The sequence below is a fragment of the Melanerpes formicivorus genome, unplaced genomic scaffold, assembly GCF_026170545.1.
Source record: "Melanerpes formicivorus ecotype bairdi unplaced genomic scaffold, bMelFor1.0.p_v2 SCAF_10, whole genome shotgun sequence".
NCBI lineage: Eukaryota > Metazoa > Chordata > Aves > Piciformes > Picidae > Melanerpes > Melanerpes formicivorus.
Window position 1 is genome coordinate 871,903 of NW_027142362.1, and position 22,562 is coordinate 894,464.

Below are 22,562 nucleotides of genomic sequence, written 5' to 3' on the forward strand. Positions count from 1 at the left end.
AGCTGTTATTACTGAAAACACAGGTCGGCCAGTGGCCACACACTTCAGCATGCGTGGTTGGGTCTGTGAATGCGAAACTGCTTCCCTCCCGTGCAGGAAGAGAACCAAACGCACGTGAAGTCTCCCGACTGCTAGACTTGTAATGGCTTGTGTGCAAAAGCTATTAATTTTCCTCCTCTTTGCTGTAATAGATTTTAGTAGAGGTTGAGTTCTTTCAGGGACCTGCTGAATGTGTGGTGTTCCTACACAGATGCTTAACAGCAGGATAAAAGCCAGAAATCCCTGCCTTCGTCTGCAGACAGCCACAGGAGAGCCAAGTCCTTGTTTTCACTGCTTAGCACTTGAATGTGTCTCCTGACCCCAAGCGCTGGTTTTCTGCTACCACCAAGCATGTCATAGACTCTTTCCCATAAACTGGTTTTGCTCCACAGCCTCCTTTCCTCACTGGAGGGCTCTCCTGTGACCTTGCTGTTCATGTGGGTCAGCATCTTTTCTTTCCAGCTTTAATTGTTGATGGTCATTTTTCAGCCATTTGTTCTTGCATCAGCTCTGTTCCTTTGCTTATGCAGTGTTTTCCCTCCCTAGCGCCTGCCTTGGGCTAAGTGCCACATAATACAGCAAACCAGTGTATCTAAACCAATGTGTCTCCTCTTTCTGTCACTTTGCTGGACTAAACCATTACTTTTCTTTAACTTCTTACTGGATCACAGACTGTGCATCAATTCTTCATTGCCTTGGTCACCTTCTGTACTGTGTATTATTTACAATTGAGTGCATAAATTGCCAGAATTGCATGGAGAATCCCAGTCTCAGTCCAGTGTAACTCTTACCCAGTTGCATTTGTGCTCTGCTGTCTTCTTTGGCAGTAACTGTTCTGAGACATGCTTTCTTTCTTTCGTGGCTGCATCATATTTGTGGCTTACAGTCATTCTAGATGTTTTCCTCCTCATTTGTTTCAACAGATGAATCCTACTTCAACACAGAAAAGCTTGTTCTTAGTCCCTAAGCATGCAACCTTGCCCCGTATGCTGTTAATTTCCCTCCTGTCTCTCTTATTGCCATACTCAAGGTCATTCAGTTCTTCCTGTATGACATCCTAATCCTCTGGTGCATTGATGGTGCTTCTAGATTTTGTACTCTCAGCATTTCCCCTGATTGTTCTTGCTTTTGTGCCAAGGTCATTAATGAACATACTAAATTAGATCAAATGCAAGATAGATCTTTCAGGGAGTCCACTGATAGCTAATCTAAATTCCTTTCATACCTGGTACTCCTTTACAGCACTAAACCAGGGCCAGTTCTCACCTATCCCGTGAATTACACCTTGATATCCATGTTTCCCAGCATATCACCAGTTTCTCCAACTTACATAAGCATTTCTAGTGCAGCAAAGGGAGTTCTTTATTTATAGCCAAATAGATTAAATCTGCCATATTTCCTTTGTCTAGAAAAAGGAGTGATTTTGATCAAAGAAATACAGCCAACAAGTTTTGGGTAGAGAATTCTTATGTTGCATCTTGTGTGCTTGGTTGTTATTTCCCTGCAAATCTGCTTTAAAACCTGGCACACTGCTGAGATCGAGTGTGTGGTTCTGTGGGTCACTTCTTTCTCTCTTCTATTCCCCTTTCACTTTTCCATCCATGAACTGGAATCTGACATTGTGCTCTCCAAGGGCTCAAAGATCACAGTGATGCCCGCTGGGGAAAACTGAAGCCAGCTGCAGGAGTCAGCCGGGTACCCAGCTTGCTCAGCACCTTGCCAGCCTCCCCCAAACGCTAGTGACCACTTAAGGCATGATGCCTCAGTGTGTGACGGTCAATAGTGCCTGTTGCTTTGATTTCTGGTCTGATTTAAACTCATGGTGCTTATCTGTATGACTTTTGCTGTCTCAGAGTCTACCTCTCCTGTGAGTCTCCACTGTATACCAGTGACAGTGCTCTGTTTAACAGCCCAATACAGGAATCAGGCTGTCTCCCTGATTCTGGTCAGCTTGCACTAGATTTATTTGGGTTACCTCAGAGGTAGATTAGGAGCAGAGTAGTTTTCCATTTATTTTGTGAGGTGAATCTTGCAAAGAGTAGAATTGAGGGTTGAGGGGAGCACTCTGATTGAAAACTCCCTGAGAATGTTAGGAAATTGCTTGCAGGGCTGCATGGAAATTATACAAACTGAAGGGACATATTGGAAGTGTCTGTTAACCAAAGGGAGATTGAGCTAGACATTTAGCAGTTCCAAATGGGTATGCTCTTTCATTAACACAGACTCTTTTGGACCCTGTACAAATGTTTAGCATTGATGAGGTTCAGTTGAAAGGAGTTTAAAACCTTATCTGTGCCTTGTGCTAAGGAACATCTCCTTTGGTGCGTGTGATTCTGTGATTCTGGATTTGGCTACATGGAAAAAACACAGAAGAAAAAAAATGCAGCCATGGGGAGAGTTTCAAATCATTTTAGCCTGGAAATCTGGCATAAATAGTAATGTTAGCACCCTCTGATCCAAGGAGGCACCACGTAAGAGCTCATTTTGAAGTACTTCCCAAAACCGGAGTTGGGATCTCTAGAATCAGTTTGAGCTTAATGACTTTGCCAGGGCCGGGCTGGACACCGTGCGGGACGAGGTGGCTGCCGGCGCGGAGCGAGAGGGCAATGCTGCGCCCTGGCGGCTGCTCCTCAGGGAGACCAACCTGCTCTGCCAAGCCTGGGCAGCTGCAGCGGGGCCTCGGCGGCTCTGGCAGCAGGAGCAGCCAGACGCTGCAGACCAGAAGGCCTGAGACACCTTTGCGCTTGGATAGCTGATGCCCTTCGTGGGCACGTCTGATTGTCACCATCCTCAAGAAGGAGACTATATCCCCTGCATTCCAGGTTGTGGGCAGTTCATCAAGTGCAATAATCAGTAGTTAATTAGGTACTGAAAGACAAGATATTTTCAAGCAAATCCAGCAACTCAACTCAGTGAAGTAATTCTGGAAGAGGAGGAAGAGAAGGGTGGGAACAGGCAGAGAAGAGAGTGAGAGTGGCCTAGTGGCTACTGCGACTTGCATTTCCTTCAAGTAATCCAAGATGACTTGCTAGAACACAGTTAATTTGCTATTCTTTTTTGCATGGAGTCATGAGGCAGGTTTCTTAACTTCAGTGTAAACACTCAGGCTGGCTTACATCACAGTGTTCCCCATTGTAATGTTTGACTCAACCCTATGGTTGAGCATTGCCTTGTTTTAAAATGTTAAATGAGCTGTGCTGCTTCGGTTTGAGGCTCTTCAGGCCAAGTGTGTCTTCACCCACAAAGAAGGATTAGCAGGATATTCTAGCAAAATACTGAATTGTGAAATTCACTCCCACTGCTGCTCCTCTTGCATCCTGTGGTGTGAGCTGAGGAAATGACACAGCCTTCTTTGAAAGGCAAGGAATGGAGCTAGACACCAGTTGCCCCATCAAAGATACACCAGCCATGGATAAGTGTAGGGATAGCTCACTGCTAAATGGCTCTGTGAGTGCTGCTATTCTGTGTCTTGGCGTAGTGAGGCAGCTGCCAGCAAGAAGGACACCTACTCACACCAACACCACCCTGAGTCCTCCACAACAGAGTGATCTGCTCACTTTGGGGAAGGGAGGAGGGTCGATCAGAGTCTTTCATTGGGAAAGGACCTTCCCAAGGGGCAGGTAAATTCTCAAGCATTGTCCTGTGGCTGATCTTATAATTGGTGGGAAACTTTAAAAAGGTAAAGCTGTCAAAATGATAATCACTAAGGGAAAAAAGGCAAGCTGTGTGAGTGTGAGTTGGCAAGTCTGTTAGCAGAGTGACTACTGTACTGGAAAATTACTGAGCACTGTTTATAAAGGCAATCAGACAGGAATGTTAGTCTTGGAGTCCTACTTTCGACATCAGCAGCTGTATTATTCTATTAGATTCCTTGTACTTTCTCCCCCCCCAAAAAACCCTTCTGCTGACTGGGTGTGGCACAACCTGTTCCCAAAAGTAAGATTCACCTGATTGTTTTGACCCCAGTATACCAGAGCTGTGGAGGAGAGCTTCAGCAGTCTTCAGTGGCAGAGTGTGTGTATGTCATGGAAATCAGGAGTCCAGTTGGAAACAGTGTTTTCTTGCTTTTACATATTCAAGCCTGAACTTAGTGTGATAGCTGTAAGTAAAACAAATTACTGTCAGGTCAACATGACTGATTCTCAGAAATCTTTTTCCAGTTCTCCTTTCTAACATTATTCAGTGTGAAATCCTGGCCCTGCTGCAAGTTGGTCTGAGTTCTCCCTAACATCAGTAGAGCCACGGTTTCACCCAGGGGCTGCAGGAAACTAAGAGTGACTTTGTTGTGATTTTCCATCACAAACTGGTACTAAAGGCAACCAGGATAACTCCAGAGAGAGAGTCTACAGGTATACCTCAAGGCAACATTCATATAAGCTAAACAAAAAGGAGTGCAATAAAAGCTCTTAAAACAGAACCTCCAGATGACAGTGACAGCTTTTTCAGACTAGCTTGGTCTTGGTTAGTAGCAAATTTTCTCTGATACTTTATTCAGCAGTTGTACAAACTCCTAACTAGTTGTGGTTAAGAGCCTGCTCTAAATGAACAGATTTCATAAAACCAGAATGAGGTGTTATGCAAATGTGTCTTGGGTCACATCTAAGCTATGGTTGTGAAAGGATGGAAATTAATTTCACTGTAGCACTGGGAGGGGATGAAAGTAAGACAATCCTTGTAGGTAGTGACTGCACGTGCCCTTACGTTGAGTTAGTGGAACAATCCTCTTTCAGGCTTTGTGCAGGGCTTGAGACAGAAATAACCAGGTGACATTGAACGGGCTGCAATACTTACCCTAAAACACGAACAACTTTCTTTTATAAGAGACTACAAATCTCCAAAAAGTGTCCTCATGTCATTTGGTTTCATCCTTCATCCCATCCTTCAGCCTTTAATCCCAAACCTTAGCCACAAGTCCTCATTTGCCGACATTCAGCTCCCCTGGGCTTATGTTCAATACTGCTGCAGACAACCTTTTTTCCCTAGAAAATGTGGGGGTCTTGGGCAAGCAGGTAGAAGGTATAATTCAAGGTTAATGACTAATCCAGACCACAGAAAGATCAAATGATGAACTGAACCTCCAGAAGACATTTCAAGTTTGCACCAGGGGCCTGCCAGATGAGTGTTGCCAAAGCAGATTAGAAGAACTCCCAATTCCTCAGCAGAGAGGGCAGAGGTTGAGGAAGAATCAGAAGGCAAAGTTTTAAAACAGCCTTCTCAGATTGCATGCCCTACCCATCCCAGCTTTTTGATGCTACAGAAAAACACACCCTTCTGGGCATTTTTAGCTAGAAAGACAGTCACTGAGTGGTTAAAAAATCTTTCTTAAAAGCTCATCAGCTTCTTCCTGACTCTGACCACCAGCAGAGATCATAGAGATCATCTAGCCATTGAATCTTCTGTAGGGGTAGGGTTACAAAAAATACTACCATGGATAAAGCCATCCCTGAGGTTGTGAGAAAGATGAGTGTTTGTCACGTAAATCAGTGCTTGCTGGAAAAATGAGAGGCTCTCCAGGGATTCCAACTAGAGCTCCCACATGGTCCAGCTGAAGACAGGCTGTAACTTGGGAGGAGAAGAGGCAAACTGAAAAGATATGTGGTGTCAAGCAATCCCTAAGATCAGCTTTACAGGCTTAAAACAGATCTGGAAGCTAAGTGATGTGTATGACATACACAAAGCTTAGTGTAGAACAGTTAATTGGCTTAGTTAATACAGAGCTAGCCTGGTCCTTTGAGTTAGAAGACTGGTACTATTTTTTGTGTTGTCATAGGAAAAATGCTTACCTTTCCTAAAAATGGAAAGTAAGTCTCATTCTTCAACCTATCCAAGTGTGCTCCAAAGGTATAATGGCAGCCTAGAGAGGAAAATCTGTCTGTAGTGTAATTTAAAAGTAACCATAATGTGATACTCTTTGTAGATCACTTTTCTCTTCCCTGTATTTGCCTTGCAGACAGTCATTATGCTAATGTCTTGCTGCACATTCCTTTACCAAATAGGAGACTGGCAAGAATTCTCATAGTTAATCACTTCACCCATAAATCTCTTGTCTTTCCACTTTGGTTGTGAGCAGTGTTGCTGAAATACAGCTGCAGTGATCCTGTGTCTTACAAGCACTAATATAACATTTTCAGCTGCCTGTGTTGGGGGTTTGATGAGAAGCATGGGGGAAGGTGAGGGCACTGCCAGTACTGCAGTACGTAGGAGCCACATTGACTTGTTTCCCAGATCATGTTTACAAGCCACTGAACCAGGCAGAGATTTCACTGAGAAGGTGAAATGTTGTAGCATCCCCTCAATCCCTTTGAAAATACAGTAGTAGTAGTATTATCTGAACATTTAGTCTGTCACTTGTCTCTAGGATATGAAACTAAATGTTTACCACCACATTTAAAACTGCCTTTGACTTCTAAGTGTGTTGATTCTGTGTTAGCACTGTGTTGTTGGCAGCAGTGGTCACAAGTAGGATGGAGTGAGCTGTGAGATTTCAGAGGTCACTCACAGTAGAGCCCCACCTTACTTTTAACCACTGGGCTTGGATCAGGGGTGGATGTGGTGGATCAGTAGCTGAACCTGGCCATACAGATGCCACTGACATAAAAGCTGGGGATTGCACTTTGACCGTGGGCACAGCTTTGTGTTGATTCCTCAGCTTTTGGCTCATGCCCTGCCCAAACATTCTTCTCATGATGATGATAAGATTTGTTTTTTCTGTGCCAGTTTTCCAGTTGCACTCTGTCCTTTCTGTGCTAGAGTGGCACTAACTAGAGACCACTAACAGGGTAGAAACGAGGTGATTTCTCTCCTTCACAAGAGCAACAGCAACAAAAACTTTCAAAAAGACCTTTCCTTCCTGCAAGTTGTAGCCTGGCTTCTTGTGGCAGCTTGGAAACAGTTGGCACGCTGTGTGCTGCCCATCCTAAACGCAAGCTCACAGACAGCCCCTGCCAAGAATGTATTTTTATCTTTTTCCTCTACTTTCAGTCCCTTTCCCTTTTTCTTTTGCCAGTAACTGTAGATCACAGTGAGAGCACAGTGCTGAAGTGAATATTAGTTCAGTGGAGCCTTTACAGAAACCATTCCCAGCCCTCTGACTCACATTCAGCTCATAAAGCAAAGTCACCCTTTGCCCCTCCATGCCCTTGTTGAGCAGTTCCTTCACCCACATAGATAACTCCCTCCACATCTCTTTCTGACAGAGCCTGGATATTAATTGTCATGAACACTGATTTCTGCACTTCAAGGCTATTTTTGCCAGGCTTTCAGCCCTAGTATTTAATTGCCCAGCTGGCATTTTCCCGTTCCTGAAGCGAAATACCAAGCACTTGGCCACAGAGATGCCACAAAACTACTGTCTAGAGAAAGACACTTGGTGTCTTGCCAGCTGGTGCAGCCAACAGAAATTCACAGATGTATCTACTGCCTTAATGCACAGAAACACTTGAGTGGGGCCCTGGTCCACAAAGACAGGTGGCCAGTCTGCCCCATCCCATCCTGCTCAAACCGACTGGCTTCTGCCTTCACTGTCAACACGGTCATCAGTGCTGTCACACCAGGTCACCAGTCATAACACTTGGCAAATTAATTCAGGATAATTGCACCAGATGAAGATGTTTCCACAAATTGTGCTGAGCTGATTTTCCCTGCTTAGGAATGTTTGATTCTTTTTGGAGAAGTCATGCAGCAGTTTAAAAGCAGAGTGGTTAATAAGTTGGCACATCTAGTGCTCTACCTGGACTGTGGGAGCCTTCAGCAAAATGAAATGGTATTTCTGAGTAGACTTGGGTTTGAGAACTCTTGTTTGAGCCACTTGTCATAATAGACAACCCAGGATTGGGTGACAAGTAAAAGATTAATGGTGTAGGGATACTAATCTGAATGACGGCGGGAGGGTCAATTACCTGGTGAGAAGGCACAACAGCCTTCCGGAGCACAGTGCCTGCACACTTCTTGTTCCACTCTTGCACTGCATCCAGGAATGCTGTAATTACAGAGAGCATGTCCCGCTCTGACAGCTCGCAGGAAGTGTAAAGATAGATGCTGCTTGTCTTTAGGGAAATAATTGTTCCTCCCTACATACCTCCTAATCCAGTTTCTTAGGCATTTTATTCACTGCCTTGTAGCCCAGCTCTGACCACAGCACTGCTTCCAGCACTTGCTGGAGTCAGTGGGAACCTTTCAGTTGGTCTTGCACTGAGCTGGAAGGCAGTGGAGTAAGGAAGGTTGCTTCGTTTCCCCTGCATGCCCCCAGACAGACACTACTCACAGAAACAGCACATTCCTCACTTTGGAGGAACCTGAACACCTCTGGAGGTTCTGCTGGGTGTTCGCCAGACATTACAAAGTAAACAACAACAAAAACCCTCATGTATTTGTTCCCAGCAGGCTTTGATCAAAGAGGAAGGAAATGGCAACTGCAGTGTGCTTACAAAGCAAATTAATCCCAAGGGCTCAGAGAAAGGATGGCTATAGGGAACTACCTCCACCCTCATCCAGCCTGGGTTAGGGCACATCCTTGTGAGCTACAGTAGCTTTGAAATGTCATTGTAGGATCCTCTCTGTAGGGAAAGGGTTGCCTTTTTTAATACTTCTTTAGTCTTGGCAGTTAAATGCAGTTCCCATTTTCTAAGATAGAACATGGCCACTTGTTCTCCATTTTTGAGGGCCCTAATGCCATGACCAGAACAGATGAGATTCTGGTTAAACATCATAGAATCACAAAATTGTCAGTGTTGGAAGGGACCTCAAGGATCATCCAGTTCCAACCCCCCTGCCATGGGCAGGGACACCTCACACCACAGCAAGTTGCTCACAGCTACATCCAGCCTGGCCTTCAAAACCTCCAGGGATGAGGATTCCACCACCTCCCTGGGCAACCTGTGCCAGTCTCTCACCACCCTCATGGGGAAGAACTTCTTCCAGTCTGAATCTACCCATTTCTAGTTTTACTCCATTCCCCCTGGTCCTATCACTCCCTGGCACCCTAAAAAGTTCCTCCCCAGCTTTCTTGTAGCCCCCTTCAGATACTGGAAGGTCACACAAAGGTCTCCTCAGAGCCTTCTCTTCTCCAGACTGAACAGCCCCAACTCTCAGTCCATCTCCATAGGAGAGGAGCTCCAGCCCTGTGCTCATCCTCGTGGCCCTTCTCTGGACCATGGCAATCAGATGATCTGAGTGTGATGGCAATAGAGCACCACTGAAGAACCCACAAATCTAGGAAGAGCTGCCCATTTCTCACTGTGTTTAAGTGAAGCATAATGTTTTATCCCATCAGTTTTTAACCATTCCTACTCTAATTCCTTCACAGGTGGGTGACTGGCCATTGGAGTCCCTGCTCTGCTACTTGTGAGAAAGGTGTCCAGCACCGGGAGGTGACTTGTGTTTATCAGCTCCAAAACGGCACCTACATGAACACAAGAGATCTCTACTGCCTTGGCAACAAACCAGCAACAGTACAGAGCTGTGAAGGACGGGACTGCCTTTCTATCTGGGAAGCATCAGAGTGGTCAAAGGTAAGACTTGGTTCAAGAAAGGAGCCAGACTCTGCACAGCTCTCGCTACACTGGTCCTAACCCAGCTAAGTGCTTAAAATCAAGCATGTTCTCATGGTCAGTACACTCAGTGCCTCACAGTATGGAGGTGCTGGTAGGGCTGTCATTTGTCAAGATGATCACTTTGGAGCTGAGAATTGTATTCCATGCCAGATGAGTTGAGGCAGGTTTGACATGTCACGCTGTGGCAACTACATCTTGCCATCTGAAAACTCTCACCAGCAAGGGAAAACATTTCACTGACCTGAGGCCAGAAGTATAGTAACCTGCCAGGGCTTCTGGCTCCATTTCAATGTGGTATGAAACAAGTACCAGATTTATCAAAGCATTTGTGTTTTACAGAGAAAGTTCAATCTTTGGGTCTTATGCAGCCTTCTGTGTAATTCCAGGAACATGGAAAAGCTGATTATACTGTGTGTAAAAGGTACATCTCCACATACCTGCAGCATTCAGCTATTATAAATGCATGTCAGATAGGAATGATGTGTGGTCTAGACAGCTTGTGCTCTGTTAAGCAGCTGAGTGAACTGGGAGTATGCCCACCGTCTGTAACCAGGACCCAGCTACTACAGGGCAACTTTGTACCTTGTGAGTAGCAGCCCTACTAGAATGCCTGTGTTGGTTTTGGCATTGTACCTGAAGGAAAGTCCTCTCACTCAGGGTGCAGTGCTTGCAGCTCCTCCAGCCTCGTTCCAGGCTCCGGTGCTACGGGACTGTCCAGCAACAGTCATTTCTGTGGGAAGAACCTTTTCTGGCTGTTCATCTCTAATTGGAGCCAGTGAGCTTCTGTTTAAAACACTGTCAAAGAGCTTTGGTAAAATGTTACTGTTAGAAACGTGCTTAGTGGTCACAGAAGCTCAGGATACAAAGAGGTCTTGCACTGAGGAACTCCTAACAAACAAATGTGATTCCGTTGTCCACTTTTTGAACAGGAAATCTCTGTTTGCCAAGTGAGATGACTGTTAAGTGAGAGTGGTGTTTCCTTTCAGAAGGATGCTCTATCTGTTCACTAATGCATGAGATTCATTTTCTTTCTGGGTTCTTTCACTGCAAGTGATGTAGAGGAACACACCAAAGTTTCAACAAGTAGTCCGACAGGTCTCTCGTGTTACGGAAGTAACCCTTTCAGGTGATGTCTTGTTTATTTCTTACAGCTGACCAGAACTGGGGCTGTTAGCCTGGAGAAGAGAGGGCTCCAGGGAGACTCTGTAGCTACATTTCGGTATCTGAAGGGGACCTACAGGAAGGACTGTTCAGAAGGACTTGTGGTGATAGGATGAGGGGCAGCGGTTTGAAACTGGAGAAGGGCAGATGTAGGTTAGACATAAGGAGGAAGATCTTTACAATGAGAGTGGTGAAGTAATGGAACAGGTTGCCCAGAGGCATTCATGGTCAGACTTGATGTCGCCCTGGGCAGCCTGCTGTAGTTAGAGGTGTCCCTGCTCACTGCAAGGGGGTCGGACAAGATAACCTTTGAGGGTCAATGCAATCAGTACATCTGTGAAACTATTCCTGGGGTGCAATTCCTGCCTGGTTTGCATGCAGACCTTTCCCTCGGGTGTTTTGTTAACAGTTGCAGATACTTCTCTCTCCTCCTTATGAAATGAAGTAAGTCAGGTTAGAGAAGACTTTGGCCGGAGGGGAAATCTTCTGCAGTTGTGACCATGTAACTCACTTGGAAATATAGCATACTTTTAGATCATTTTTTCAATAACTGGTGTACTTCTCCTTTGATAATTCACTTCCTTTTTGTTGTGTCTGTATTGCCCCATTGTGATTTACAGCTCGTTCTTATGCTGGCACATTTCTAGCACAGTTGACTCCAGGACACATTTGATGCTCTGCCAGTTTAAACACTTGTCATAACTAGGAATTTCTTCAGTGGTAATCACTTTAATCCTTAATATTTTAATCTGGTGTTGTGGAGTAAACATCACAGAGGCATATCATCTTAGAAATGAATTTCCTCATGTATGTTTTGAACTTTTTTCTTTCACAACAAAAAACAGTTGACCACATTGATGTCTGGTCCCCAGTCAAAAACTGTCTGCTTTGAAAGCAAATTCCAATGTGATCTTCATTGTGGAAAAAATTAAGTTCCCTTTTCTTTGCCAAAGGCTTGAGATTGTTTTGGACAAAGTCCTGCTCAACCCATTTTTAATGACAAAAATAGAGACTGTCAGGAAAAGGTGAATGTTTCTACTGTCAGGGAACTAGAGCAGACAAAAATAATGTAGATTTCCTTCAAATAAAGGAGCTGTATCTTAACTGCAAAGTTGTGTTGCTCCTTCACAAAGCCTCCTGGGATCTGACTAAGTAACCTGTTAATAAAATCAGACCTAATGGTCTCAGCTGGGCACTCAGGGACCGCACAAAGTGATTTGCAGACCGCTCTGTTGCAGAGTCTCTGTGAAATCTGTATGCTAAGAACTTCCTCATGAAAAATGAAGACTTGAAGAAAGGGGAGAAGAAAGAAAAAAGAAAAAAAACACCCCACCACTCTTCAAGAGGGTGATTTATATGGGACCACCAAGGATCTGTTGGAAACCTTTTGCAAATGCTGTTTTGTCTAGGAAAGTATATGCAGTATTAATCTGTGAGTGACTTAAAAGCTTGTGGGAAGAACAAACAGTTGGTGTTTTTCCCAGACTTGCTTGTAAAACCCACCTAGAGATTGCCCCTACTGTGAAAAATGCTCCCACTTCAGTTTGATTTACTCTGAGTAAATTGGACCATTTGAAAGGTTTCACGTAGTGTGCTCTGTAGTGTGAGATGCGTGAGGGCAACCCAGAGGAGCCCACCCTGAGGACTGCAGAAAATGACATCAAATTTGGAGCAAATTCATGGCTATAAGGTGCCATTTAGGGAGCTGCATCTTGGGATCTCTGGCAAGTCTTGTGCTCTGAGGAGTCCAGCAAAGCAGCTTCTGGAATTCTGCACAGCCTGGAAGAGCTCATCCCTGTATCTAGAAGAACTCTATGGTTGTGCTTGCCACAAAGATGTTACATCTGTGAGGAGGTCACCCCATGAGCCACACATAGTAAATGAAGTGGAGGGTTTCCCAGATTCTCAAGAAGTCACTTTGTAGTGCTCTGAAGTATTTAAAGGCATGTCTGTTTGCCTGCCAGCTCATAAACGCTTGTCACTCATGTCCTTAACAAGGCCAGCGGGTCAGAGCTGCTGGGATTGTATTTGTAAGACGGTTAGACAGGCATGCTGAGATTTGTCCATTTGATGTAATTTATATCAAGCTGATGCTTGTTTCCAGCACAGACCCCCTGGATGGAGAGGCTTCTTGGAATATGTTCAAAAGACCTCACAGAATATCTCATATCTTCACTATTTATTCAGTGTCAAATCAACTGCCTCTTGCATGCTGATCCCCTGAAGGGGAGAACTTGACATGACAGAGGAGGTTAGTTTTTATCTCAGTTGGTACTTATATCATTTTTCCACCCACCTGTCCCCAGTGGCTCTTCAACAAAATTTCTCACTCTTAACCACTGCAGTGGCATGAAAATGAAGAGCAGAGAGGCTGGCTATGCTGCTGTGTAGTGGTAGTGGCATGTGCTTAGAAGCTGTGACACACCAGCAGCTCTGCTACCAAGCTGGGTATTTCAAACAAATTCTTCTTCAAGCCCGTGCTGTGTCCTTTTCCCATCTAAATACAGTCAGTGAAATCGAGACAAATTCTCCAGTAAATAAGAATTTCCAGCCAGCCACTGGCAGAGGTAATAATGGGTGACCAGGCAGCCCTACTCTTCACATAATACCTTCATAGTGCCCAGGCACAAAAACACTTGTGCAGAATTTGTGCTCACTCCCATGGATGTTTGTTAGAGTGCCCAAATGTTTGAAGCAAGTCTTCCTCAAGTGACTGATTCTAGCAGCTCTAGCAGCCTGCTGCTTTCTCAGAGGATTTCAAACAGCCCTTGCTCATGCTGTTTCTGTTGAGAAGTTTTGTCTTTCATCCCTGCTGATGTCTGTGGCTAGCCTGGGGCCATGGCTGGAAGCTGATCACAACAATGTGACTCACTCAGTAGTGCCTCTCCCGGGCAATCCTTTAGGAGCATTCGAAATTCTTCAGAACCAACACGGTGATGAGCATGAGGCAAACCTAAGAGTGAAGGTCATGGACATGTTTCACATAAGAACATGTGTAAGAGCTGTGACTTCCCCATGCTATGTACAAACTATTGCAGAAATGTGTTTGTAACAGTGGTCTCTGATTTAAAACTGCATTTAGCACTATTGCTTTGCTCCCATGATACATGGAGGGATTGTGGCAGCTGACACAAGTCAGTGTGTCCTTTCTCGGTACGAGTGATGAACTCTGGAACACAAGATTTAGTGGGGTTTTCCCATCTGTAGCATCAGCTCTAGCAAAGCCACAACAGATATTTTTCAAAGAAGGCTGCTTTTCAGAAATGCCATTTGTCCTGAGTGACTGTTTCCCAAGCAGATCTCATGTTTCTCGATTAATCTCCTGTTTGGAAGGGCTGTGCATCGTGGGGAGAAGATCTGGTGGGTTATCGATTTCCTCCGTGTCGATAAAAGCAGCTTTTCCTTTCAGCTGTGTCACAAGATAAAAGTTACCATTTCTAGGCATCATGTAACAGCAAACAAACACCTGTTGTTTTGCAGTGCTCAGCAGACTGTGGCAAGGGGATTCAGAAAAGAACAGTGACGTGCACGAACTCTCAAGGAAAGTGTGATGCAGCCACCAGGCCAAGAGATGAGGAAGAGTGCGAGGATCACACGGGCTGTTACGAGTGGAAAACTGGTGATTGGTCCAAGGTACCAGTGAACACTGCATGGTATTCTCTTTCTAAGTGCAAAGATGTTTGGAGTGCTGTTCTTCTGTGTGGTGTCTGTGTTAATGTGCAGCTGAAATGTTTAGTATCATAAATGTTTGGGGATGTCAAGGACCTTAAGCATCCTCTAGTCCAACCCCCCTGCAGTTGGCAGGGGCATCTGCAACTAGAGCAGGTTGTTCAGAGCCCCAGACAGCCTGACCTGGAATGGTTCCTGGGATGGGGCAGCTCCCACCTTTCTGGGCAACCTGGGCAGTCCTGTTTGGCAAGAAAGGGTTTCACTGGTTTTGATTGGAGGTTTTACTGAGATTTCAACTTAGCCCTTTTGCCATTTGTAAGCCAAACATTGCAAGACAGGCTAATAGATACGACCCAGCCAGGTTGAGAGCAGTGTATTCCAAACAGGCAGGAGTTGAATTTTGTGCTAATCTGGGACCTACACAGCGTACCTCACTCTCTACAACTCCCTGAATGGAGGTGGTAGTGAGTTGGGGTTCTACTTCTACCTACTCTCAGGTGATAGACGGAAAGGACATGACCTGGAACTCTGCTAGGAGAGGCTGAGGTTCCTGCAAGAGTGGCCTGGCATTGGAACAGGCTGCCCAGGGAGCTGGTGGAGTCACTGTCCCTGGAGGTGTTCAGGAAATGTGTGGATGTGGCACTTTGGGACATGGTTCAGTGGCCGTGGCGGCCTTTGGTTGATAGTTGAACTTGATGGTCTTAGAGGTATTTTCCAATCAAAACAATTCTGTGATTCTGTAGTCCAGCCCTAGACTTGCCCCACCCACCTGAAATGAAAGAAAGACAGAAATTTAAGGACAGAGCCAAAACCATCAGTCCCTTCCTCAGGGCTGAGTTTTACCTTCACTTAGGCCTGTCTGAACTTAGCCTCTCCTGTGACATCCACTGAATTCCTGAATGCAGTGGATTAAACCAGAGCAGAGTCTGCCTTCTATTTACATTCTGATCTTCAAGTAGCAGGTAGTCTTGCTTGGGAAGGAGGCCTGGCAGTGTGAGAAACTCACCCTTGCCAGTGGTGTTCATAAAGTGTCCTTTACATTACTGACTTCATATCTGCAGAAAGAGCTAAAATTTCCCAGGAATATTATATTCCAGTTTGGGTTTATCTTGTCTGTGTAGCTGTGCTGTTCCTGAAACAGAAAACCTACTATGCCTTCTGGACTGTACAGCATGTGCAGAAACCACTGGGATGCAGGAGCTGCATTTTGCTTTCCAGAAACGCGAACTCCAGCGAGCAAGCTGCAGTGAAGCGGAGGCCCGTGATGGGCAGACTGATTTATCTCCACTTGCTGTTCTGCTTTTTGCTTTCTTCTTGTCTTTTCTTGCCACGTGATCAACCATCACAAATCTTGGTAGCTGTCCTCTGCCATAGATGCATTAATTGAGTGGTGTCGGTGCTGGAAAATGCACGAAGAACCTGCCACATCCCAAAGGTCTGCACTTCTGCTGAGCCAGGAGCTTGTGTCACAGAATGCTTTAGAGTGTCAAACATTATTGCATTCATAGCCTGGCACACAGAGGCCCTGCAAGGTGGCCAAAACAAACAGTTCCTGTGTGTGAAATAACATTATTTATTTATTTGTGGAATTTTCAAACCTTTTGGCATGCCAATTGCCCCGGGTTCCCTTTATGGGGAGGAATATGGAAGAGCAGCTAGCTGTGTATCCACTGATCATGTGGCTTGGAAGTTCAGTGTTGAATGGATGCTTCTAATCTGATAAAGATTTTGGCTCACTGCTAGAAAATCTGTGGTCACACTTTGGTCACAGTAAATAGTATTGGTGGTGGATGTAGTGTCTGCACATGAGCAGGGCAGGAGCAGTGCAAAATCACTTGTTACTTGCAGCTCTTAACTCAGGATGAAGATCCTCCCTGTGCATGGTGGGGACAGCAGTGGCAGCTTCAGAGGTGGTTTAGACGTGAGGGAGCGACTGGTTTGTGACCGTCCAGCACTCACCAGAGCCACGGTGACAGAACTGAGGTCGGCTGGGGTGGCCTTAGCCCCACGTCTGGGCTGAGTGACAGTGCAGGCAGTGGCTCTTCCCCCAGCCAGGGCTTTTAGTGACTTGAAGATACCAGCAAGTCACAGAATCACAAAAACATTCAGGTTGGAAAAGACCCTCAGGATCACCAAGTCCAACCAAAAACCCTACTCTACAGGGTTCACCCCTAAACCATATCCTCAAGCACCACATCCAAACAACCTTTAAACACACCCAACCACCTTCCTGGGCAGCCCATGTAAGGGAGAGGCCAAACCTCATCTAAAAAGTCAAGTCCAGATACAACTTGTAAATAGAACATGCTGTTTGGTTGGTGGGCACAGACTGTTGTTTTTATATAGTCAGTAGTATTTACAGGATACATGGGCTCAGGGCATGAGAAGACATTTATTCCCCCAGGAGCTCCAAGCCCTATGTAAATAACTCACATCTGACAACAAAGGATATAGTCATCCTATATAAGATCTTAGCTTCTGTTGCACTCAGACTGTGCAAGAGTGGGCAGCTCAAAATCTATGTGGACAAATGATGTGTTTATGTTCTCAGACCCTGGATCCACTTCTGTGGATAAGAGGTGAGGGCTGGAGGCATGGCTGCAGTGACATTTAACCTGCACATGCCTTGTCTGCTGGCCACTGCCTGTCCCTGCTCTGAGCCAGAGGAACTGTGTTCCATTTTCTGACAGCTTTGCTTGCAGTTAGTCCTAAATGCCTTTTAGAGCTGTGGAAAGTGTTTGGAGCTAGCTGAGCAGATCCAGCAAGCAGTCTTGGCTGTGGTATTTGTCTGTTTCCTGTGTGTTTGCAGTGTGTTTCAAGAGCTGATAGATCCTAGTTCACTTTGCACAGGACCAGCTCTCTAAAGTCATTGCAAAGGTCTTTGAAGTTACCTTTGCTAGTTCAGTGCATGAGATGAACAGGCAATTCTAGAGACAGAGCATTGTTCTGTTGCTAGTAACCATGTGTAATCTCCATTACCACTGCTGTTAAGCTTGCAACTCCTTTGCACTACTGCAGCTTCTCTTTTAAAAACCTCCTTTTCTTAAAGGGATATAATGATTATTTGTTAGCACAAACACAGCATTCATATCATGAGTTCTGTCACTGGGTTGTTCCTGGCCCAAGAGCCTTGCAACCTAGTAGATAGATAGATTGCACAGTAAGAGACCCACTGAAGGTGTTAACCTGAGATATTTTTTCCTATTGCCTGGGTTCTTCAGAATTGCAATTCATGACATGATCCTTTTTCATATGTGATGTAGTATACAAATGGGAGTCCAGGCCATCTGCCATTCAGTTGTTCCTTCCAAAAGGAAATTCCACATCCAGTTTGCTTTCAGCTAAAGAAACAAACATCTCATACAGTCATTCTACTTTGAAATAGTTCCTCCTTGTTTGAAATCTGAGCTGCTGAATGTTCTAGCACTGGAAGCATTTCTACATTTTTGTTGTAGCTGTGCTAGCCTCAAGAACAAACCTGGGCTGCTCAGTTTCCCAGCGCTTGCCTGAGGCTCCCAGGCTGCTGAGAATGTGCCTCTTGATGCTTTAGCAAGACAGTAGTTAATTCTTTCATGATGAATTGTATTTTGCTGACAAACCTTATGTCAAGGATTCATCCCTGTGAAGAATGCAGGCAGGCAGTGAACAGAATGTATCTTTATGTCTGTGGCTCTCCAGGAAGCTTAGCAGGACACACAGCCTGACTGCCATTCGCTGCACTTGAAGGGAGCAGCTCAGTTCACAGCTGCAGGACTCTGTCTTTAAGTCCACTTTGACTCAAGCTCTTGAAAATTTGTTCAGAATTATGTGGGGGTGCACTGCTGGCTTGCTGCAGGGAGGTTCAGGCTTGATGTACTGGCTAGCAGTGGTGGTGACAATGATCAGTTGTGCTTCAAGGTGAGCAGCACTAGGGACTGCTTTCCATCTACCCAAGGCTCTCCCTGTGTCCTCAGCACTCTCCTTCTCTGCTCCAGTAATAGTGTAGCTGGGAAAGCACTCAGGTGCAAATGGACAGGCCAAGGCTGTGTTTCTTGAGGCTTTTTCTCCAGCTGGCTTTTGGACTCTTCTAGGGTAGAGCTGAAGAGGCAAGATTATATAGCAGGAGCAACTCTCCATAAGATTTGAATGGGGTTTTCTTGATTGTTTTCTTCATCATTTCACTAATTGAGATGCTTCAACACACTATTTCTGTCCTGTGACTGAAATAGTCAATGAGCCAGTAGCTCAAATGGTTGAGGGGTCCCAGTTTCATTTATTTGGACTCTTCTCCTTTTCACTGGTATAATATCAAGGAAAGTAGATTTGGGAGCAGGGTGCACTAGCTCCATCTTTAGTGCCAGCTTTACAAGGGCACATTTTCAGCTTTGTGGGTAGAAGTCTAAGCATGCAACTTCTCTCCCTCAGGCAACAATTTATCTCATTAACTGGTTCTGTTACATAGCCCAATGAAAAGATTTTTAGAAGGAGGAGGATGCACAGAAGCCTTGTAACATATTGCCTTTGCCATCTTTTCCCTTTGCATTACAGTAGGTGCTCTGTAAATACTGAGGGCTATATTAATCTCAGATAACCCAATGTAAATCCAGGGCAACTGTCTTTCATTCTTCACTTGGCCACAAGCCAAGGATCTCACTCAGCACAGTGGGCCAGATATCAGCTGCTCTTACATTAGTGTAAGTCCAGATTAATTCAGCCACTTAAGTTAATGCAGGCTCATGCCAGTGCCATGCAGATCCAAATCTGACCTGATAGACTATGGGTCTTGTGTAGAAACCATCACAGATTTGTGCTTGCAGGTGAGAACAGAAATATATGACATGTCAGCTAGGATAGAAAGCAGAGGAGAAATCCTTTTCTACCACTTTACATCTTGTCTAACCACCTGGCAGAACCTTCACTGGGTTGAAGAGAGACTGTGCTCTCCAGAAACTGGAAAGCCATTAGCTTGGCAATGTGTGATGTTGAACAATGTTCTTGTTGCCAAACTGTGTCAGCAGTGATAAAGCACATTTGAAAAATTACCTAGAGCCACCTGCCCTCCCTGGACATCAGGAGTTGCCAATTTCTTTACAGTATTTTGCTCAGCCCATGGAATGCTGGCTATGGGTTCTCATCCCAGGAGAATGTTAACAACAGGGAGGGGGGAAAAAAAGAAATCCAATTTCCTATTAGAGAAATGCTGGGGTTGTGCCAGATGTTGAGGTGTTTCATACTGAAGACCAGCAGTCATTCATCACAGTGGGAGGTAACAAGGATTTTGTAATTGTAAAGTAATTGTTTTGGCAGCGTTGCAGTAGATTGTATTCTCTAAGAGATAAAACTCCAAGCTTGCAGTACACCAAAAAACATGTTGGGCATGGGGGTTGGGTTTGGGGTTTTGTGGATTTTTTCCCCAAAAAATACTGTACAATCTCCCAGTGCCAGGAAGGCATGTTTTGCATGTTCCAGAGAGTTGGGAACATCAACAAAATCCTCTGTACTCCTCATTTTTAATGATGAATTCACATGACATGATAAGAAGAGTAAATCAAGGACAGCTGTGGTTTGAGAGGTATGTTCAATGCTGTTATAAATATAGAAGCAAACTGTCCTTTGTTCTAACATTCATTACAAATTCGTGGCTTGACCTGCCATCTGTTTATGATAAACCATGGACAGCTTGTTAATTCTTCATAAAGGTCAGAGATAAGTTCATAGATAAGTTCATCTTCTTCTACCTTGAAAAAAAACCCAAAACTTTTATTGTTGAATTGAGAGAAAGCTCCACAGGAGGGATGGTCACTGCAGCCACACCCCACAGCTGACAGACTCTTTCCTGCTCCCTTTGGCTCAGCACACAGCATGATTTATGGCTGCTCACGTGCACCCAGCACCATAGCTAGAAACTGATGCTGGAAGATTGTCTACAGGCTTCATGGTGCAAATCTGCTCTTCTCCAGAAGGTAAGGTGATAGAGCTGGATGTGACAGAATCCAACAAGCTTTAATATTCAAACCCTCTGCTTCCCTGGTCCTAGGCATGACCAGGAGTCAGAGCATCAGAGTGTCCTGAACCTAACTGCTGCCCCTAAGGACTGCTCTAAGTTGTACTGCTAGTTGTGGTTCCACATGGCTTGTTCCTCTGGCAGGTGATCAGTGACGTGCAAACCACAGCCTTGCTTGCCAGCAGCTAATCTCAAAACACCCCTTGCTACAGAGGATCAGAACAAATGGCCCAAAATTGGTTATATCAGCCAGGGACATTCCTCAGTTTAAGAATGTTGTTGCCAGTATCCTGGTAAAAAATCTGTGCAGCTCTTTAGCAGAGAAGATGGGAAGCCACTCTTCTGCACTTCTGAAGTAGAATGGTACCCTTTTGAGTTGTGCTGAGCTGAGCCCATCCCCTCTAGTTTAACCTCCATTGAGGAAATGCATGGAATAAAACAGATCTATCTCTGTGTGAGAGAAAGCTAGTGTTTGTTTTGCAAAGCAGAAGCCACTCCTCTCTTCTGCTGCAGTGAAGTCAGTGTGGTTTCTAACACTATGGGCCAAACCACTGACCCACCAGAATCAGTGGCCAGCTCCCCATGACTTCAGTGAGTTAAGGCTTTTAGCAGAAAGTGAAGAACTCTGGCACACAACTTGCAGTTACATATGACAGAGCTCCAAGGTTGATTTTTCTGTCACCTTCACTGTCAGTGCAAGGCATGCTGGAGTTTTCTCTGTTCCTTTGATGATTTTATTCCACAAGTTTAAGTGAAAGAGAAACAAACCCTCATGAAGCCAGAACAAGAGTTCTGAGAAAAAGTCTTGGATCACTGAAGTCAAATCCTCAGATGGGGAAACATGAGGGGAGATATCTCCATGTTCCTGCTGCCATTTCACAGGTCTGTCACCTCGGGCTGCTTAAAGCCCAACCCAAGGCCCTTCCCCTGCCTTGTACCACTTGGTTGTGGACAAACCTAGTAAATCAGTTTTCACACCTCCACAGGAGATATGTGCTTGAGGAAATAAAGGGAAGTTCCTATGAGTTCAGCCCAGATTAACTACAGGCTTCTGTATGGTCACGGTCTATATCTTAATTAAATTTACATCACTGATTCCTAGCCATCTGACAGCTAGGAGCCTTGTTTGACATAGTTGTTTGGCTCCAGTTATAGTCATTGTCAGACAGGCAGCCCCAGGTAGTAGTTCTATCCAATTGCCTTTGAAGTGGTGATCTGTCTCTGCAAAGAGAACATAAACAGAGCTGATTCAGTAAGATGAATCCCACCCCTTTTGTTCTGACCTCACCATCAGAGAAACATCTTCAGCCCTGGTCAGAGGTGTAGATATTGTATAATGGCACTAAACCAGAGCTGAGCCTCTACTGGATTTGTGTTAACTGCCAGCTGTAGTCGGTGACCTAGGCATGGAAAGTGAAGAGATGCTGAGTGCCATGCTGCCTGGCCATGGCATTCCCCTGGGACTGTAAGCTATACCAAGTCCTCAGGCTTTTGAGGCAATGACTGCGCCTTGCTCGCACAACAATTTGCACAGCTCATCTCTGTTGGATTTCCTGGGAATATCCATAACACAAATTAGTTTTGTGGCTCCTTAGTAAAAGGAGAACATGCTAGAGGAGGACCATTCATCAGTGCTTCGCTTGAAGTGGGGCACATTGTGTCACAGTGTTATTGTCTGATGGCCCGCAGCCCCCAGTGGGCCTATTAATTAGAAGAATAACTTTTCCCTTTTGGTGTTTTTTATTTAAAAGCCTAGTTCATAAGTGGTGGCTTTTGTTGGGGTTTTATTGATGGAGGATTTAAGCCTCCCACCAAGATCAGGGGATTGGAAATAGACTTCCATTGTGCCTATTTTACTCTCTTCTCTTTTTTGTAACGTGAAAAGGAAGAAAGCAGGAAAGACAAAGCTGTTCGGCTGTTGGCATTGGTTTCCCTGAGTCACTCTGAGATGTTACTTTGTCTAGGATCAGGCATTCAAAAATACAAACAGGAGGTAATTTGCCATTTCAAGTCTGTACTATACATCTGGAGGGATTTTTTTTCTCCTTGACTCTTTACAGCATGCAGGAGGTATTGCTAGCAGGGGCTGCTATAACTGTGCAGTCTTTCAGATAGCCTTTGGGGATTTATGATGGCTATTGAGGCATTAAGGTGACCAG

General features: G+C 45.0%; 1 protein-coding gene across 4 annotated transcripts in view; it reads left to right on the forward strand.

The window, feature by feature from the left end:
* The window catches only part of ADAMTS17 (ADAM metallopeptidase with thrombospondin type 1 motif 17), a 187,410-nt gene that overhangs the window by 151,829 nt on the left and 13,019 nt on the right, over window positions 1-22,562 (forward strand). For all 4 annotated transcript variants that reach the window (XM_068143316.1, XM_068143312.1, XM_068143313.1 and 1 more), the window contains 2 exons: window positions 9,344-9,548; window positions 14,232-14,384. In XM_068143316.1, coding sequence (XP_067999417.1) covers window positions 9,344-9,548; window positions 14,232-14,384 — 358 coding nt within the window. The remainder of the gene's footprint in view (window positions 1-9,343; window positions 9,549-14,231; window positions 14,385-22,562) is intronic.